Source organism: Octopus bimaculoides, chromosome 3 (genome assembly GCF_046866305.1).
Source record: "Octopus bimaculoides isolate indiv1 chromosome 3, ASM4686630v1, whole genome shotgun sequence".
Lineage (NCBI taxonomy): Eukaryota > Metazoa > Mollusca > Cephalopoda > Octopoda > Octopodidae > Octopus > Octopus bimaculoides.
The window spans coordinates 67,909,110-67,930,714 of NC_142930.1; the positions used below are offsets into that span (position 1 = coordinate 67,909,110).

General features: G+C 34.7%; 1 protein-coding gene across 2 annotated transcripts in view; it reads right to left on the reverse strand.

Annotated features, from left to right (window-relative positions):
• The window catches only part of LOC106876154 (ankyrin repeat domain-containing protein 27), a 54,332-nt gene that overhangs the window by 18,242 nt on the left and 14,485 nt on the right, over nt 1–21,605 (reverse strand). For both annotated transcript variants that reach the window (XM_014924580.3, XM_014924579.3), the window contains exons 9-21: nt 19,136–19,278; nt 17,980–18,116; nt 16,654–16,744; nt 16,476–16,541; nt 14,065–14,152; nt 13,827–13,940; nt 12,210–12,399; nt 9,578–9,717; nt 9,099–9,191; nt 6,845–6,953; nt 4,871–5,028; nt 4,363–4,527; nt 3,892–4,026 (exon numbers count right to left, since the gene is read on the reverse strand). In XM_014924580.3, the coding sequence (XP_014780066.1) occupies nt 3,892–4,026; nt 4,363–4,527; nt 4,871–5,028; nt 6,845–6,953; nt 9,099–9,191; nt 9,578–9,717; nt 12,210–12,399; nt 13,827–13,940; nt 14,065–14,152; nt 16,476–16,541; nt 16,654–16,744; nt 17,980–18,116; nt 19,136–19,278 (1,629 nt within the window). The remainder of the gene's footprint in view (nt 1–3,891; nt 4,027–4,362; nt 4,528–4,870; nt 5,029–6,844; nt 6,954–9,098; nt 9,192–9,577; nt 9,718–12,209; nt 12,400–13,826; nt 13,941–14,064; nt 14,153–16,475; nt 16,542–16,653; nt 16,745–17,979; nt 18,117–19,135; nt 19,279–21,605) is intronic.

The following is a 21,605-nucleotide window of genomic DNA, read 5'->3' on the forward strand; positions in this document are numbered from 1 at the left end:
TCAGTCTTGCATTGAGGATAATATATTTAGTGCCTATAACAGAACGTTCTTCTAAGTACAAGGAAGAAATAATTATGGTGAAACATTCCAAAGAAAATTGGATTGGAAAAATAGATTTTGTCTCATTTCTGGCTGTAATGTAGACCAAACCTTAGGTTTGATAAGAAATACTTCAGTTTCTAACATACATTATAAAATTCATTATTCGTTACATATGAGAGAGAGAAAAGAGATTGAGAATAAAAGAGAAAAAAAATGTTTTTCCATTCTACTTTGAACTGAATTTCATAAATAAACAACAGGTTGTGATACGCTACTTAAAAAAATATTTTCACCTACTAATGTTTGTTATTCTTTTTCCTTTGTAATTTACAAAAATATTAAAACATTGATTTCTAACATTAGCACAAAGTAAATTTTCATTGTTGGAGGGAGGTGGGGTATAATTGATAAAAATCTCAGTGCTTGACAGACACTTTAGGTGAGGTTGACAGCAGTAGTGTTTAAGCCTTTAGCATTTAAACCAGCAATATTCAACCCAAATATATTTATCTGTTTTACAGTCAACCTAGCCAGATCTGATCTCTCACACCTACTCTACAATGTCATTCTAAAAATGCAAGCCACATCATTGAATTCTCAAAAGTATGAGATAATGCATAATTAATTCAAAACAATCTGAATAAATAAGCTTTACATCGGACAGAAAATTCTGAATGCTAAAGGATTAAATGAGAGAGAGAGAGGGAGAGAGAGAAAGAGAGAGATAATTATTAGGCTATTGTCAACATGGGCATGTTATGACCACAAAACTATATTTCAAATAAAATTGTATTAGGAATGATCTGCTGTGAGAAGGGTCTAGTCCAATATATCAAGTCTTGCTTAGGATATGAAAAAAAAAGGAAAGGAGGGAAAAAAATAGTATTATCACTTAGGCTGGCGACAGATTAACAAATGCTTTACACTTTCCATGGCAAAGGAACTTTACCATGATTGACTTTTACTAATGCAGACATCATTATTTTCCTTGGATGTTGAATTCTAATGTAAAACTAGGTCATTACTCATCACTATGCTGCTGGTAAAAATATTTGTTAATCATGCACGTACCTTCATAAATTGTTCAAAGTAAAAATCTTTTTTTAAAGTCCGTGTGGCATTGTCTGTGTTGAAACACACACACACACACACACACACAAAATAACTATATTATGTGTGTGTATATATATATATATATATATATGGCAGCTGATGAAGGAGATGTTTCTATGTGGCTTGCTTGTTTGTTGTACCTTGTTTATCATTTTGTCCATGTTCTTTTGCCACGTCATGTACCCAGTTATGTATCTATATGTACATGTAGATGAAGGTATGTACATACATATGCATATACTCATATATTGTTTGTATCACAACAGAACACACGCGTTAACCTTTATACAGTAAGTTTTAACTATTTTTCTAACGCGACTCTCTCTATCTCTATATCTATCTCCCCCTCTCATTCTTCCCTCTACTGTTCTTCGCCTCTACCTGTCACTACTATCTCTCTCTCTCTTGTTACTTGTCCTTCGCCTCTCACCGTTACTACTACTATCTCTCTCTCTCTCTCTCTACCTCTCGTTGCTCACATTTATTCTACTTCCTCCCCTTCTTTTCCCTCTGCTACTCTTACTCTCTCTCTTTACACAGCCTTGGTCACGTGTGTCCGGCTGCTATTTCTTTTCGTTCTTGGACTCCCCAAGCTCGCACGTACTTCTTTGCCCCTCCTGTTCGTGCTTCACAGCGTTCAATACATACACACTTCACATCTGGCTGTACAGCCTTTTTGCTTGTTTGTTCATTCACCGTTTCGTTTTCCAATTTAATTTGTGTTTGTCGGAAGAATCATTTCAACGATGCGTACTGCCTTAATTCTTCAAAACGCCGGTGTTTTAATGGTGGCAGCTGATGAAGGAGATGTTTCTATGTGGCTTGCTTGTTTGTTGTACCTTGTTTATCATTTTGTCCATGTTCTTTTGCCACGTCATGTACCCAGTTATGTATCTATATGTACATGTAGATGAAGGTATGTACATACATGTACATATATATGCATATACTCATATATTGTTTATATATATATATATATATATATATATGTATGCATAATATAGTCTTTTTCTGAAGCCTGTATTGCATTGAGTTGACAGACTTGCACTTAAAATTCTTACATTCTTAATCAAAACTTGTTAGTTACTATGGTGACAACACTACCTATTTATCTATTTTTTACACTTTCTTTCACTTTATTTCTCTCTCAAAAACAACTTGTTCTCTCTGACTTCTCTCTCTCTACACAGATGTTGTTACAGAGAGATAGATGGAGATCAGCTTCTCTTTTATAATATAAAATTGTAGTGTGTTTATCAGTGCAAAAGCAACATTGCATTCCCATTTTATCAAACATTACTAAATAGAGAGAAAAAGAATTAGGCAATAAAGCTGTATATTTGTTCAGTGGTTATGCCAACATCAATGGAATTACTGCCTTTCACCAACATCATTGACTCAAGTCAGTTTTTCCAAGCAAGCACCAGCTTGGTAAATCTGAAAATTCTTCTCAATCCTCAATCATCACTCAAACAGCACACTTCCAGGTTTTCTCAATCTTCAAATTGATATGTCCTCTATAATTCAGTCACTTCACATTTTTTTCATCCAATATGTATATTTTATTCACAAAATATGTCTATATCACTTTGGTTTAGTAGTTGATGCTTTAGATATTCAAATATTTATCTGTTCTGTAAAACCCAAATTTTCTCTCATCAGACCGTATTCAACACATTCCTTTCCCAATCACTGCACAGTAGAATTTTAATAATCAAGTATAAAGTATTAAATATCTGCTTATAAAATCTGAATAAAAATCTTCTGCATGCTTCTGGTGGCCTGTAGTTAAAATCTGGCCTTTTTCAGTTCCTTGCAGCTTTCCAACATTACTAAAAGTCTTGTATATCATATAAGTCTGTCATTCACATTTCACTGCTGCACAATATCACACTTAATGAATGTATTACATAGTCTGCCTTTATGAAGAAATCTTTGATGCTAACAGGAAAAGTAGTTCCTTTAAACTTTTGGCTGCCTCAAACCCTGCCACTATGTTACATCTAACATCAATCACTCAGGAAATTAAATTTACTGACTGCTTCAGTAGTGAGTCTATAGCAAAAACAAAATCTTGAAGAAGGGAACAAACATATAATAATAGTATGAAGCTAGTCAAACTGACTACCATGAACTAATAACTATGACTCCTGGTCCAATTACTGCAAGAATATCCTATTAACCCTTTAGTGTTTAGATTACTATGTTAAATGTAATATTTTTTTACTCAAATTGTTTTGAATTAATCATGCATTATCTTATAGCTTTGAGGTTTCAATGATGTGATTGTTTAAATTTAAAATGTCAATGTAGGTTATGTGTGAGAGGCTAGATATAGCCAGTTTGAATATAAAACATAGAATATTTGGGCCAGATATGGCTGGTTTAAACACTAAAGAGTTAAAGGCAATCTGTTCTATTTCAGCCAAGGGGTCATTGAATATTTTGAATGAGTAGTAACTATTATGATTTCTCAAGAAAAATCTATGACAAATAGTTGCTAATTAAAAGAAGAACTTTTAAGACAAATTTTCATTCACATACCATTCTGAAAGTTAGTCTCAACCATTTTAAAATACAGTGCAGTTTAAAATGAAATTTATATTGCATGCAAGCTACTCGACACATATGCACACATCAGGTACACACATGTATAACTTTGTTTTAAGTTTATTCAACTACAAACAGAAGAGAATTTTAAGTTACTGGATAAAGAGAACAGAAATATCACTCTACCTGTTGTAAGACAGCACATTTTTCACACTGACAAAGTGGATGGCAGAGATTTTCAATACCCATTGCAGAATCCAAACTCTGCTGTGTCTTTAGTTTATTTTCAGAATCACTTGACAACCCGAGGTAGAAACGAACCTGAAGAGAAAGGTAAATTGTAGTAATTATATAAAACAAACAAAACCAAGAAATTTTGTAGATCATTAATAAAATCTCAAATACAAATATTGATTTCTTTATATAAAATCAATTTTTGTAGAGGAGCAGTACAATCAACTGAAACAATTTAAGAAAAAAAAGAGATGACAAAAGAATAATTCTTTATCTCTTTTTTCTTACCACTCTATACTCAACTAATGTCATGTCATTCAGAAGCATGCATCTATTGAGTTCTACATCAGGTTATTAATATCACAATGCCGAAGTGAAATATTAAAATGCAAGAATGAAAATCAAATCCAGCAAGAGTCTTACCAACTGCACATCATGGTTTTTAATAGCCTTGAATAATTTTTCCTGTTGTCTATATTTAGAATTGATAGCAGTCTGAGACTGTTCAACGTACAAATTTGAACTGGAAACAGAGGATGTAGCTATAGAAGATGAATATAATGGCACAGTCTTACGTTCTGGAGAATACTGTAAAGGAAACAAAAATAAAGTATATAATGATTTGAAACAAGAGAAAACTTTGTGACAAACTAATACAGGAACCCAAACTTCATATTTATCATATCAAACAGAATCAGTTTGAATATACAAAAATGTGTAACTGGCTTTTTGTTAAAGGAAATTTTCAATTCTACAGACAGAAATACACACACGCATATATATATGTATATATATATATATATATATATATATATATACACACACACACACACACACACACACACATACATATACACGCAAACATTTTTCTGCATACACATGATCAGTTACAAAGGAGCTTTCTATAAAGAAAGGTACAAATTTTACTTACTCGGCCAGCATAATAACTCTGCCTCATTTCGTCTGTCGGGGCACTTAACAATAATTGCTGGATATGAGTATTGTGGGCACAATTCATGGGGAATTGCTTTTTCCTGTTACGAATGTCTGTGCGAGCATTATTTTCTATTAGAGTTTCCACAATGTTCTCTGGAAGAAATCAAAAACCCCAAAAACACCACAATTATAAAATGGACAAGTCAAATCATCAAAGAACATGAGAAAATCCTCCAATGAGAATAATACAATCTAGTCATAACATCATGAAGATGTAATCACTATAGATCTCAAGTAAACAGTCTTGTACTACATTCTCTGTTTGCAGGGATATTCAGCTGAAACTGTCAAAATAACATCAAATCAAATGATTTCTGATGGCAGCCTCATATATAGTACCACAGCACAAACATTTGGTTTCTCTTGAAGGTTCCAAAAACCTCAGCAATGATTAACTGTTGAGTCTACAAAGCTAAAGTACAATCCCATGAAAATACTGCATACATTTTGGATGGTGGTGTTACTATAGACACATCTAACACTTGGTAAAACTCATTCACCAGTATGCTATTACCACTAAACTATGGATATGCCGTTGTCTGGGGGAAGAGTCATTCTCTTTTGGTGCCTTATAATTTAACACACTCACCGGTAAAATTTCCACTTATTTCTTTTTTATTTTCCTAAAATTTTCATTGCTTCTTGCAACCTTTTCAATAGTTTTGAGTCAAAACTATTGAAAAGGTTGCAAGACGCAACGAAAATTTTAGAAAAATAAAAAAGAAATAAGTGGAAATTTTACTGGTGAATGTGTTAAATTATAAGGCATAAAAGAAAATGACTCTTGCCAGACACAACAGAATATGCTTCAACACACGAACTCGCATAAAGAATCTTGCAAACCCAAAACGAAATATGGACATGCCTTTTTCACCTTATCTTTTCTCCTACTATTACAACAGATTCTTAACTAGCAAGCTATATACCACCTCTGCTCTAGATCACCAAGTGCACATACTTCATCACCTCTTATGACTTCTGCAGGCCTTGCACTAAATACTTTGCTCAATTATTTCTCTGGAGCTGCATAAAAAGCACTGGTGCTACATAAAAAGTACTCAGTACATTCTGTAAAGTGGCTGGCATTAGGAAGGACATCTAGCCGTAGAAACCAGGCGAAAACAGAATATGCTGGCATGGAAAACATGTTAAATGCTGGTGATGAGGATGATATTTGCAGCTATATAGAACTGCCTATTTCTATATACGTTCAAACATTTTAAGCGACCAAAACTATATTAATATCAGCAGCCTATGAGCTAAAAGTCCAAGGATTCTGATCCCAGCTTTTATTAAAAAATTATCACCACCATTGTTAATTTAATATTCACTTTTCTGTCTTTACATTCTGAGTTCAAATTCCACCAAGGTCGACTTTGTCTTTCATCCTTTTGTGGTTGATAAATTAAGTACCACTTGTGTACTGGCGTCGATCTAATTGACTGGCCCCCTCCCCAAAAATTTCAGGCCTTGTGCCTAGAGTAAAAAAGAATATTCACTTTTCCATGCTTGCAATGGCTCAGAAAGATTTTTCTATGGCTAGATAGGTAATAATATGCTATATGGCAAACGCATTCAACAAATATTTATTTCTTTATTGCCCACAGGGGGCTAAACATAGAGGGGACAAACAAGGACAGACAAAGGGATTAAGTTGATTACATCGACCCAAGTGCATAAGTGGTACTTATTTAATCGACCCCGAAAGGATGAAAGGCAAAGTCGACCTTGGCAGAATTTGAACTCAGAATGTAAAGACAGACGAAATACCGCTAAGCATTTTGTCCGGCATGCTAACGTTTTTGCCAGCTCGCCACCTTACATTCAACAAATATTACCATAAGAAAAGTATTATCAAAACAAGAATAATGATGATAACTATAAATTTTATAAAATATGTGAATCTTACCATATCCCCATTTGGCAGCTAAATGTAATGCAGTATCTCCAGCATCATTTACAGCATCAATATTCAATTTACCATTCCCACAGTCACTGAAAACAAGAGCTTTCACACACTGGATAAAAGAAGGATAAAAACAAAGTTATTAGCATCAAAGATAGCAGAGAATGTTAAATAATAAGCAAGTAATAGGCATGCTGGATGTTATACATCATCATCATCATTTAACTTTCACTTTCCATACTGGCATTGGTCAGACAGTTTGACTGAAGGCTGGCGAGCCAGAAGGCTGCATTAGTCTCCAATCTGATCTGGCAAAGTTTCTATAGCTGGATGCCCTTCCTAACACCAACCACTCTGAGAATGTAGTGGGTGCTTTTACATGCCACTGGTATAAGGGCCAGTCAGGCGGTACTGGCATCGGCCATGCTCAAGTGGTGCTTTTTAGGTGCCACCTGCACAGGAGCCAGTCTGGCGGCACTGGCAACGACCATGCTCAAATGGTGCTTTCTTTACGTGCCATAAGCACAGGAGCCAGTCAGCGGCTCTAGCATCGATCACGCTTTTAGAGTTCCACTGGCATGGGTGCTAATCAGGCGGTACTGTCATCAGCCATAACAGTGATTTCACTGACCTCAACAGGTCTTAGCAAGCATAGTTTATTGTCCAATGATTGAAGGGTACTCTTAAATGGGCTGATTATACAGCACTGGCATAGGCCACAGTTATGGTCTCACTTGGCTTGCCAGGTCTTCTCAAGCACAGCATATCTCCAAAGGTCTCGGTCACTTGTCATTGCCTTGGTGAGACCCAATGTTCGAAGGTCGTGCTTAACCACCTTATCTCAGGTCTTCTGGGATCTACCTCTTCCACAGCTTCCCTCAACTGCTAGGGGGTGGCACTTTTTCGCACAGCTGTCGTCATCCATTCACATCTGATGCTTCTTAAGTCCAACTTTTCTCTCAGGGTGCCTGCACTCTGTCGTGTATGCACACTGACATTACACATCCAGCGGAGCATACTGGCTTCATTCCTTGCAAGCTTATGCATGTCCTCAGCAGTCACGGCCCATGTTTCACTGCCATGTAGCATAGCTGTTTGCACACATGCATCATACAGTCTACCTTTTACTCTGAGTGAGAGGCCCTTTGTCACCAGCAGAGGTAAGAGCTCTCTAAACTTTGCCCAGGCTGTCCTTACTCTAGCAACTACACTTTCAGAGCATCCACCCACACTACTGACTTGGTCACCTAGGTAAAGGAAACTATCAACAACTTGTAATTTTTCCCCCAGGAATGTGACAGAAGCTGTTCTCTGCATGTTTTCAGTGTTTATTGCTCCTGAGCATTTGCTACACACAAAAACTATCTTCCCTCTTAGCCTTCCTTTGATATTGCTTCACCTCTTATGTGTCTGTAGCTTACACTGGGTATATCTTATGGATTTTCTACAGATTGAGCAGGGCAGTCTACCTGAAGGGATTTGTGGTTTATCTATCTTCCTACTTATTAAGACTTTTGTTTTTGCTAGGTTGACGCTAAGGCCCTTCGATTCTAATCCTTGCTTTCATACCTAAAACTTCTCTAGTTCTGATAGTGACTCAGCAATTAGAGCAAGGTCATCAGCACAGAGAAGCTCCCAGGGGCATCCTGTCTTGAATTCCTAACCGGAATTCTTCACTGTACTCGTCGCCAACCTTTACCCTACTGACAGCATCCCTGTACATGGCTTGTACAGCTCTCATTAACCATTCATCTATCCCTAGTTTCCTCATTGACCATCAGATAAGGGATCGGAGGACCCTGTCAAAGCTTTCTCCATGTCAACAAAAGCCAGGTACAGAGGTTTATCTTTGGCTAGGTATTTCTCCTGCAGCTGTCTTACCAGAAATATAGCATCAGTGGTGCTTTTCCCTGTGTGAAAGCTAAAAAAAAAAAAAGAACTGAGAAATAGTGAAATGAATAAACTGAAGAACTAGGAGCACAAATGTTGGAATATAAGACACACTTTCTGATGCAGGTGTAGTAACATAATAGAAGTTGAAACAGTGAGGTGCCGATAGTTGTAGGTAAGTTTAAAGACAGGTCACTGAATACTATGGACATTTTTAGTTATAGATGAAGGATGATTATGATCAATATTCATGATCATAAAAGTAAAGGTCTTAGTGATATTGGGCTCAAAAGATTTATTATGTAGTGACAATGAAAATAGCAATGTTTTAACAAATAGTTGTCTAGATTAAGAAAAATGAACTCACTTCCTCATGTCCATTGGCAGCACAAGAATGCAAAGGTGTGTTGCCATCATTGTCTGTTAAATGCAGGTTACACCCAAAATGAACCAGAAGCAACTACAAAGAGATATTACAAATACAAAACTCTCTGAGAAAAATGCCTCCAAATATGCAATTACAAAAGCACACACAGAAATACACAAGGACACACATACATACACACACAAGCAAGCAAAAACATGCTTTAATGGCTTGATGACTATTTATCAAGTTAGCCTAACTTTTAGTTATTTTATACATCTGAAGTGTCAGACTAAGTCCCATCTTCCCACTAAGCTGGAAAATAATGTCATTGACTGAGCTAGACATTGAACCTATAAACTTTAGCTAAATATTTATATGGATAAAAAAATACAATAATATTTATATCACACTGGAAAACTTGATATATTTATTAATTAGTCAATTAATAGAGGAGAGACAAAAAAAAAAAAAAAACATACAGTTACACTCTGGAATCCTTTTTGACAAGCAAGGTGCATGGGGGTCAGTCCCATATAGTCTGTTGCATCAACTGATGCACCATGGTATACCAAAATGTCGATCAATTCTGCATGGCCAGCAGCAGCAGCAACATGTAGAGCTAAACAACAAGACAGTGATAGGATATTTTAAAGAGGTGTCACAGAAGTATCAAAGTGAAAAACAAACTATATACTATGTGAAAACAAACTATATGCTATGTCATCAGATTAAGCATTTATAGGGAAGTGAGTACTGTTAAATGATTTGATCAATGACATTTCTAATACCTAATGATGAATATTTTCAACCCTGAGGACTGAAAGGTAAAATATAATCAGATTTATATTTGGAAATCTGAAAATTAAAAACTACTAGAAATAGTTATTCATTCCAACTTTTTCTTCCAGTGTCTTCACTACGTTTTCATCTGTATATTCTTTAATCATCTTTGGATACCTTATATATATATATATACACACACACATACACACACTGTGTGTGTTGAAATTTAAAGTTTCAATGTTGTTATCATGCTGTAAAATGTTTCAATGCTATTGAAAAGGTTAATATGGCCAAAAACTTTGATAATTAAAGAGCATTTCAGACTATGTAATTTTAATACTATGAGATACTGTTCTCGTATACTGAATATAACTTTTTTATATTTTTTCTATCATTAATGACTCAAACACACTGAGAGGAAAGCTAACCTTCTCAACAGTTCTTAAACTGATAGACACCAGGCCCCATTAAAAAAAAAAATAGTGAAATTTTTTTGTCTTCATTCCCTCTATATTAATGAGATCAAAGAATATGCATCCATAAAATTCTTCTTCCTTTGTTAGACAAGTTTAAAAATGCTTAAAACCATTCTAATCTTATTAAACAAGATCATTTGTCTGCTACCTCTGCAATCCTCTCAAACATCGCTAACGAGAAAAACTGAACTATATATGGTTAATTTGAAACAAAATTTTGTTATTGCATTTATGATAAAAATAATGACATACAGAGGCTAATTCAAGTGGAATGAACAAATGGTGTCACAAGTAGGAAATTAACAACTTCTCCAGGACAAAGGCAGTTGTAGTTAATCACCTTTTTTCAGGTGATGAGAACACCCATGATGACACTTTAATGCAAAGAAGGTTTCTGCTCTCAGGAAGGAGGGACCTGCTAATGTCAGCTTGAATACATCTGTAGTGTACATCAGATGGCAGCAATGGCAATGGAGTTGATCTAGAGTTTTCTACTCAGACAATAGATGGATCTCTGCGAATAAGAGTGAAATATGAATATTTTTGTTTAACTAGCTTCCATCTCCTACTGATGTCCTTTCCAATTTGATGTAGAGCAGTTACTACCCTATATATTTCAATGCAGTCAGTTACAAAGCTCCCATTGCTTAATTGAAACTGAAAAGCATCTGAGAGGGAAGTTTTTCTTTCCTTAATCTCCAAATACAGGGAAGACACAATGTAAGACCTTCTTTACTAGAGTATCAGTGTTACAATACCACAAAACCTTCTGTAGTGTGAATACTATTATGTCTGAATCTGTAAGGGAGGGTGATAAGTTAGTAGTTGGCAGAATCAGAGAGGTTGTTCTTTTTCTAGGATTGTATATCTATAAATTTGGGTAGAAAGAGAGAAAGAAAAGTGAAGTTTTATAAGAACAAAGACCTGCTTCACAACACATTGAGCATGGTAAAAAAAAAATACCATGAGAACCAGTCATTTTGTTGGGCTAAAATGACCAGAGAAGTTTACACACCTGGTTACTATGTTTGTAAGGTGATGAAGTGAATGGATAAGAGAGTCCAACAGAGTTTTTATTGAGTGAGTGGGGAGTGGAAGTGGATAGAAAATAGCAAATACAGTGAATATATCTGTAGTAGCACTCGGCTAGATAATAGATAATATAATTGTTTTATAGTTTCTAGAGAGACACTAGAACACTTATTGCGATTTAGAAAATAAAAAGCTTGAAGACTGCGCAATGCATAATGATAATGGCTTTTTTTTTAAATTTTGCTTTCCTGATGGTCATCATGTAAATATTTTGACAGTGGAATGCTTCATAGATAGTTATGGTAGAGGATTCCTCCTCCTGGTGTTGTAGGCTGTCCTAACCTGTGCATCAGCAGCACAGCTGCAACAAATCTACTTAGGAGATTTGCATCTGTGGCAAGAATACAAAATAAGGGTGGTTTCAGGTACCTGCTTAGCTTTTATAGAGGTTTCCACTTGAGATATTACCATATCAAACCAGTTTGAATTTGTGAAAATAATCTTTTTTCTAAATCATAAAAATATTTGTAATAATATTCATGTGAGATATATGACTGAATAAAAATCTATTGCAAAGAAATTAAAATTTTAATTACAACACCTTGGACTCTAAACAGAAATTATTCCATAGAGAGCAACTCTAACCAATTTTCAAACGGATTAACTGATTTAATATTTTCCAATAATTTAAATACACCAAATGTGTTAATCTGCTTCTGATAATATAGCCAAAAATATGATCTAGCTTTCCTGAAACAGAGGCACTAAAGTGTATATAACAAATAATTTTTGGTTTAATGAAATAATCAAGTGTCTTTACCTGTATAACCTCTATCATCTCGAGTGGATGGAGTGACTAAACTAGAGTCACGGCGAGTTTCTCTCATCAGAGTTTCACATTTATCACATGAACATAAAGGGTGACAGAGTTTGCGGCGGGCTTGGTCAGCCATTTCATTCTGTCGATTAAGAAAGACTTTCACGGCATTTTCATCTCCACCTTCTATATGCTGCAAAATTATTTTTTAGAGAAGGTAAAAAATAGAAACATTTACTTTCAATGAGAAATTTTATATTTGTAAATGAACAGATAACAAAATGGTGGAACATACACACACACACACACACATATATACACTAATACAGAACAATGACAATGAGTGCTCAACACTGCATTTGTGGATATTCTTTATTTGTGAGTAAACAAGGCAACCAGTGGTTTCATGTGAAGAGATTTTCACAATTGTTCAAGCAATCAAATTCAATAATTACTTCTTATCCATAAGCCTCTTGAACAAATTCTCATACAATCACACATGTGGATTCTAGATATATACCATATTCATAGACTTAATATATTCATATAAATAATGAACCAACTGAGCCTAATATACAAATACATCTACAGTGATTGGTTGGTATGCCTCCTACAAACCTTATAGATATTATAAGCAGAACAGGCTTTAGCCTTAGCCACCCCCCAGTAGACTTAGACTGATAATTCCCACAGTTTCTTTAACTTCTTCATTACATCATGCAGTGATGTAGGTTCTTTTAGTTCACCTACACAGGTGAACTGAACAAATATACAACAAATACAAAGGGTTTTACCATAATCACACAGAGAAGAGGAATTTTGCAAGATGAAGAAAATCCAAATCTAAACCTTATTACATACTACTTTAGTAAGCAAGGATATTGTCTAGATGTTCGGTGACAACAAGTCTTCTCAAATTTCAAAACTCCTTAAAATTCCTGCAGAATACAGGATGGCACTTTTCTGCAGGCTGACAATACAAGTCTAAATTCCAATATTCTTCAGCCCTTTAGGCACCAGTTTGGGTGTTGTGCCAAGTACACCAATTACCACAGGAATAAGGTCACCTTTGTCTTCCACAATCTCTTCATCTCTCAGCTAAGTCCTTATATTTCTCAATTTCTTCGATAATGAATATTATTATTATTATTATTAAGGTGGTGAGCTGGCAGAATCGTTAGCATGCCAAGCAAAATGCTTCGCAACATTTCGTCTGTCTTTATGTTCTAAGTTCAAATTCTGCTCAGGTCAACTTTGCCTTTCATCCTTTTGGGGTTGATGAAATAAGTACTAGTTAAGCACTGGGATTGATGTAATCAACTAGTCCCTTCTGCCAAAATTTCAAGCCTAGTGCCTATAACAGAAAGATTATTATTATTATTAAGATAAAATAAGACAGCAAGCTGGACAAAATGCTTTATGTTCTCTTCTTAAATTCTGTTGAGGATGACTTTACCTTTCATCCTTTTGAGGTCAATAAGTACCAGTCAAGTACTGGAGTCAGTGTAATTGACTTCCCCCTTCCCTCAAAAACTGCTGGCCTTGTGCCAAAATTTGAAACCATTATCAATATAAAATACAGGGTTAAATTCTCTTGCTTAACTTCTGCTTTATACTTACTTGGAAAAAGATATCTGTAGGACTGAGTTCTGGAGTTTTGTTACTTTCAAATATTGGAGAGGGTACAGTATTTGTAGTGTCACCAATCACAACATCCACAGAAGAATCAAACCACTAAAAAGAAAGATAGTTATCTTGCAGGTTTACTCAAGCATTGATCTCACCAAACATAATTACATCACAAAGCAAGATAGAACAATTCTTACTGCAATGTTGTAAACATTGAGGAAAAACATACCTGAATATTGGATGAAGTAGAGGGTATAATCTTCACTTTACCACTTCGTATCTGTTCTAATGCAGCTTCAATTGTAGCCAGATAATAACTAAAAAAGACAGAATAGAAACAAAACTGGATAACATAGATAATATTTTCTTTATTTTCCTTTTATTGTTTCCTATCTCTTTTTCTATGGTTGCATAGGTCAAATGTCTTTGTTAAAGTAATTGCTTGTACAGTTAATTTCTTTCCTACTAGTCAATTGCAAAGTAGCTATGGTGCTTGTTTTTAGTTCAGCCAGTCAAACTCGAATGACTAAGATTAAGTGGTTTGTCCACAATGGTAGTAATCAGATTGCATATGATCAATAACTCAGAGGTACTGAACATAGTATATGTAAGAAAACAAAATATATAAGTCTCCTAAGCTGAGAAGACTATGAAAGGTCAATATTATCTACTTAATACCACAAAATCTGAGCTAAGATAAAACTAAGTTCACAGTTACTTGTGCTAAACTGGAATTCAGAAAGGATACCAGTTTAGGACAAGTAACCCTCTGAGATGATCTAGAACTTGTTCTAGCTAAATGAACAGAGTCAATGTAGAATACGATATTTTACTTAGAAACACAAAGTACCTGCAGTGGATATGAACTTCTGACCTCTGATTGGGTAGAATTAATACCTTATCCACTCAGTCATCAACAAAGAAGTTGTACATAGGGTTTACTTTTACATATTTTTAATATAAAAGATGTCAAATGGAAAAACTATCTTGGTTTTGTGTGTGATTAATAAGTTCAGAAGTATATAGTTGTGAAGTGAATAACTATATACTTCTGGGTACAATCCCATTGCATGGCACCTTAAACAAGTTTCTTCTTCCATAACTTTGGGTTGACCAATACCTTTTAAGGTTAATTTGGCAGACAGAAACCATCTAGAAATATGTATCAACATACATATATCTTTTGCTGATGTATACTGGAGAGAAACCCTTGTCACTCTCAAGTCAGATATTACAGAGGACCAGTGACTGATACAGTCGAAACCTCTAACCAATGAGATTGTTGTTCACAAATTGCAAAATCATCATCATTTAATGTCCATTTTCTATGCTGGCATGGGTTGGATGGCTTAACAGGAACTGGCAAGGCCCGTACTAGGTTTCATAATCTGTTTTGACTTGGTTTCTACAGCTGGATGCCCTTTTTAATGCCAACCATCTAATAGAGTGTACTGGGTGTTGTTTTACATGACACCAGCATCAGTGCTTTCTATGTGGCAAGTGCTCTGAAGAATAATACACTCATGTCCTCAAGCATGTCCAAAGAAATGCTGGATAGAGAAGAACAATGACCTTAAGTATTCCAACATATATGTTGGACTGGTGAAAGAAGACATGTACATAATTTGATTTCTCTGACATCCAACTACTGTGCAGATGGAACAATAAACACAAAAATGTATAACAGTAAAAATAGTAGGAATTGATTAAAATCAATCAATCCTAGGTCAACTACTAAACAGTTTTAATTACTGTGGGGTCTTAAACTAGTGAAAAAAAAATAAAACAATATATAGTTAAAAATCACTAATTTCAGTTTCAACATTCACTTTTCCATGATTGGACAGAATTTGTTGATGCCGATTTTCTATGGCTGGATGTCCTTCCTGTTGTCACCTTTACCTGTTTCTAAGTAAGGTAATATTGCCCCTATACCTGGACATGTTTTTTATGGATGTTTGGAAATGAAGGACACTGCATGTATGATGGTGACATTTTTTTACAACAACACAATGTCAAGACAAGGAGACATCAACTCTCTCTCTCTCTCACACACACACACACATGCATCTTTACCTTTTATTTGTTTCAGTCTGCTGCCATGCTGGGGCATTTTTTTTTTCGTTTTTTAGTCAGATGAATCAGTCTCAGTACTTTTTTTCCCCTTCTTTTCCTTTAAGCCTGGTACTTATTCTATCAGTCTCTTTACTGAACTGCTAAGTTATGGGGATGTAAACATACCAACACAAGTTGCCAAGCAGTGGCAGGGACAAACATTGATCCAAAGATACACACACACACACATAACGAGCTTCTTTCAGTTTCCATCTACCAAATCCACTCACAATACGTCAGTCAGTCCAAGGCTACAGAAGACACTTACCCAAGGTGCCACGTAGTGAGACTGAACCCAAAACCTTGTAGTTGAGAAGCAGGTTTCTTACCACACAGCCACACTTATGGGCTTTGGTCAGCCTAGGGCTATAGTAGAAGATACTTGCCCAAGGTGCCATGCAGTGGAATTGAACTCAGAAGCAAGCTTCTTAACCAGACAGACATGCCTGTGCCTATTATTAAAATGATAAAATAAATTTGTAAAAATTTAAATGTCAGAAATTGTATAACTAGTTTTTAACTAACCTGTATTCATCTTTGTTTGATGCACGGGAAAAATTGAAATGCTGGACATAAGCTAAGTTGGAGCACCTAAAATATATTTAGATGAAAATATTAAGACAAAATGATAAGGAGATAAAGTAGAAGGGAAGGATTTAAAGCTAAACAAAGAAAAATATTTTTTATTAAAATCAATACATACCAATTAGGAATTTCAGATTTAACAATTATAAAAATGAGCAATGGTAAAAGGTCATCGGAAGTCATCACATCTGAAAGAGCTTCACTATCACCTAGATAAAGAGAAGAAAAATAAAGTTAAAAAGACATTTCAATGAGAAGCTAAATGTCAGAATGAAAAGATTTCCATGTCATAGAAAAGGAAGGATTTTTAGAGATTGGTGTTTAGCTCCAGGTCAGTCCTGATTTATGAGCAAAGACAATCAAGCCATGATCATCTCATCTTTGCTGAAGATATAATGTATCCAGGGCTACATTATCCTGGATGCATGTTCCCACATTTTAAGATAGTAGAGTGTGATTTGATAGAATTTAGCTGCTGTTTCTAGCTGATCAAGGATCACACAGTCTTCCCTTCCAGCTTGTATATTTCTTTAGTGTTGTAAATATAAGCGCAGGAGTGGCTGTGTGGTAAGTAGCTTGCTTACCAACCACATGGTTCCGGGTTCAGTCCCACTGTGTGGCACCTTGGGCAAGTGTCTTCTACTATAGCCTTGGGCCGACCAAAGCCTTGTGAGTGGATTTGGTAGACGGAAACCGAAAGAAGCTTGTTGTATATATGTATATATATATATATGTGTGTTTGTGTGTCTGTTTGTCCCCCACTATCGCTTGACAACCGATGGTGGTGTGTTTAGGTCCCCGTAACTTAGTGGTTCAGCAAAAGAGACCGATAAAATAAATACTAGGCTTCCAAAGAATAAGTCCTGGGGTCGATTTGCTCGACTAAAGGCGGTGTTCCATCATGGCCGCAGTCAAATGACTGAAACAAGTAAAAGAGTAAAAAGAGTAAAGAGTATAGAAAAATAGAATATAAAATTACACTTATGCAAGATTGCTGATGTGAAATTGTGTGTTGAAGCAGATATTGTTATATTGGTCATATTTTTGCCAATTATCCACATGGACTATATATACATACTCATTCTTCATAACTTTACTATTATTCTTATTTTATTATTATTATCATTATTTTAGTGTCCTTTGTCTGAAATCTTTTGTCACACATCCCATGACCTCTTCAATGACTCGCCATCCCATGTGTCTCCTATTCTGTTTAGTCCATTCTGTCTTTCTCAGAATGGACTAACAGGAGACACATGGAATGGAGAGCTGCTGAAGAGGTCACAGGATACATGACAAAAGATTTAGTCAAAGGACACTAAAATGATGATAATAATAATAAAATTGAAGTGAAGAATGAGTACATAGTGGTTGGCAAAGAATATGACCACCCCCAAATATAACAATAACATAAAATTATGTTTTTCTATAAAGGAAGGAATACCTTCAGGAGTAGATGCAGGAGATTTCGGAGAACGCATTAAAAATGCAATTAACCGTTGAATACAATAGAGTTTTCCCATAGGTGTGCTGTATTTATTGAGACGGGCGATTTCTTTCCTTGCAATGGGAATATTATTGCTAAAACAATAAAATAAAAATAAATGCATGAAAAAACAATAAAATATAGCTTAACAAAACAAGAATAAATATATTGTGAACATGAATTTTCAAAAATTGTTACTCACAGAACATTTAATATATATGGATATCAAAATTTTATACAGAATTAACTTTAATCATGAATGTATAAATTGTTAGTAATTTACAAAATATTTCTTATAATATATTTTTTCCCTAATTGAATTTGATCTAATATATTTCAAAATTAGGAAAACAATAACAATTTCTTAATTTGGCTAAATTTTTGGAGGTATGGTATGGTCAATTAAACTGACCTCAGTATGTGACTGGTACTTTTATCATTTCCTCCAAAAGAAGGCATTATTGCCTAATGTTTTACCAATTCTGTCATCAGCCTTCCCCAGGAAAATAATACTGAAATCATCACCTTCACCATTCAATATCATTTTACATGCTGAAATGGGTTGGCTGGCTTGACAGGAGCAGGTAAACAAGAAGACTGCACCAAGCACTACTCTCTGCTTTGGCATGGTTTCTACAGTTGGATGTCCTTTCTAATGCCAAACACTTTAAAGTGTATTGGGTGCTCTTTACATGGTATAAACACCATCAAGGTCATCAAGTAACTTGAAAGATAAAGACCTCTCAACAGAGATGGAAAGTTGTATTAAGGGAGGTGGTTTTGTGTCAGGTGAGAGATTGAAGTGTGACAGAGGGATAGAAACAAGTATCTTGAAATTATAATAAACAAACAAACCAATATTTAAACCAGAAACAATATAAAGACAGTATATGTAAACACTAATTAATGAGATAAAGTTTAATATTTCAAATAACAAGATCATTAAAAAAGTTGATATCAATTAACAACGCTGATATAATCTGATTTCAACCTGCTGAAATAAACTTAAATAAGATTATAATTTTCATCTTTACTTAACAGACAAAATTCCAATGCAAAAAAAAAAAAAAAAAAAAAAAAGAAGAAAAAGAAGAAAAGAAAAAGCAAATCTTACATGAATGATTCCCGAATGTCTAAATGATGACACTGCAGCTCTTTCAGATTTCGTGTACATTTGTTGATTTCAGCATCATCAGATGCCATGCAAAGTGTGAGAGCTCCAAAGAGACTTTTATGAAGCTGATGCAACACATAAGTCTGAAAAATAGTAACAAATGTTTTGGGTTTATATTATTTATTTATCAATTTAATTGCAATGATAACACACTTTGACAAAGTGAAAGTGGTACTCTATTGTCATAGATCACCTTTATAATTACTTTTGAAAGAGATTCTAGTGGCTACTAATATGTTCAATATTGTAAATAATGAAAACATTAGTGGGAGAAGAAGTGAGGAAGTGCTACCATACAGGTTTAGAAATGCTGCTGAAGATGGACTATTTAAAAGACTGCCTGAAGCAAACCACTAAATTAGTTCATTGAAAATCAGATTAGTGAATCACATTTTTGAATTTAAATATTGCAAAAGCTATAACCAGTGGTTGTAGATTATCCTATGTGATAGCAAGAACCATGATAGATCTCCCATATTGGGATAATGTTTAAAGCTTTGTACAAGGGTGTAACCAATTGAATGTCTCCATTTTGGTAGCCTGGAAGGATGAAATTACACACTAACCCTGGCAGAAATTAAACACAAAACAAAGAGATAAAACAAAATACTGCAAGGTTTGGCTCAACTAAGTATAAACAATGTTAGCCAATATTCATTTGTTTATTCTAAAAGCAAATATAAAATCTTCAAAAGAAAACTTTTGGAGGTTATCATGTTTTTAACAACAATAATTCAATTCATTGGGATCTATTTCAAAACGGGGGCACCAGTTTTCATTTATGTTTTATGTAGTGTTTTTGGTACCGAAAGACTTTCAAACTTCGTATACTTATCTATTTTGTGTTATAGAACAGAAAAAAATTTTTGTATTCGAATTTATTTCATGTAAAAAAATTGTCTTATTTCGATAATTTCTACTAATCACTGACGTCTATTCAGATGAAAACAGTTAGCGCTGTAACAGTGTATATCGTATTAATCCCCTAACCCTAACTAGACTGTTAACCCTAACCCTAACCCTAAAACTAACCCTAACTCTAGAATCTGAACTCTAAAATTGTTACACACATAGATACGCACAGCGTAATTTATTATATAAACACTATATGCGTATAAATTAAGATTAAACCGGATGAAATATGTCACAGGGAATAACATTTTTATGACCGCCCAGCAGTAACTCTATTCAGCTGAACAGACGTCAGTGATTGGTTGAAATTACAGAAATACGACAACTTTAACATGGAATAACTTGCGATGTACGTTTTTTTATTAAGAAGACTAAGAGTAAAAGATGTTTTATATGACACATTCTACCAGTGTCCCAAGTTTCAAAGTGTTTCGTTAGTGTTTCGTGAAGAAAATACTGGTGCCCCCGTTTTGAAATAGATCCATTCATTGTCTTAATCACTTATCAAATAATTATTGATGATGAAACAGAACATCTTGTTGGATACACTAATGCACAGTATGGCTGAATGGTTAAGAAGTTCACTTTGCAACCATAAGGTCTTGGGTTCAATCCTACTGAGTTTATCCTGAACAAGTGTCATTTTCTTGAATTAACCCATACTGATTTGTGTGAAACTGAGAAGAGAGAATACAAGGTACAGCCATGTCACACATTGTGTCATCTGATTCTGCCCAAGAATTATATTAAGCATACATGCATCTGTGGATTGCTAGCCACTTACATGTTAATTCAGGAGCAGGTAATTTGGTTGATGGAAGAACTATGTATATAGATTTGGTAGACAGAAACCAAACAACATTTGTGTGTGTGTGTGTACCCTTGTCTTGATTATAAGATGATGATTGTAAATGAACATCACCATCGTGCAAGCAATGCTGTTCATTTCTAGTCTTCCATGATAAACTTGTCTGGCCATGAGGAAATATTACTCCACTTGAAATAGATAAGGGTTGACAACAGGAAGAGCATCCAACCACAGAAAATCTGCCTCAACAAATTCCGCCTGACCCATGCAAGCATGGAAAAGTGGATATATATATATATATATATATATATATATATATATATATATAGTGAGGAGTCATAACAGTCAAGAGGAATTAGTCTCTAGTTGGCATCCCACCAGTGGTGTTGTGCTAATCATTGGTCAAAGAACAAATTCCTCACATTCTCAGAGAAAAGTCTGAATGAATGGAAAACCAAATTATAATTTAATATGTATTATCTATTAAAGCCTCAAAATCAAAATTTTTGTAATGTAGAAGACAACTTAGTTTAGGAAATAATTTTGAAAATATTAGCAAACGCTAGATGAACCATATTTAAATATATGCAGAGCCAATTTTTATTAAGGAAAATAAAGACTGCTTATTTCTCCAAAGAAATGGACTTGTCTATTTTTTCAAGTACTAGCTTCTATTATTTATCAGTCATT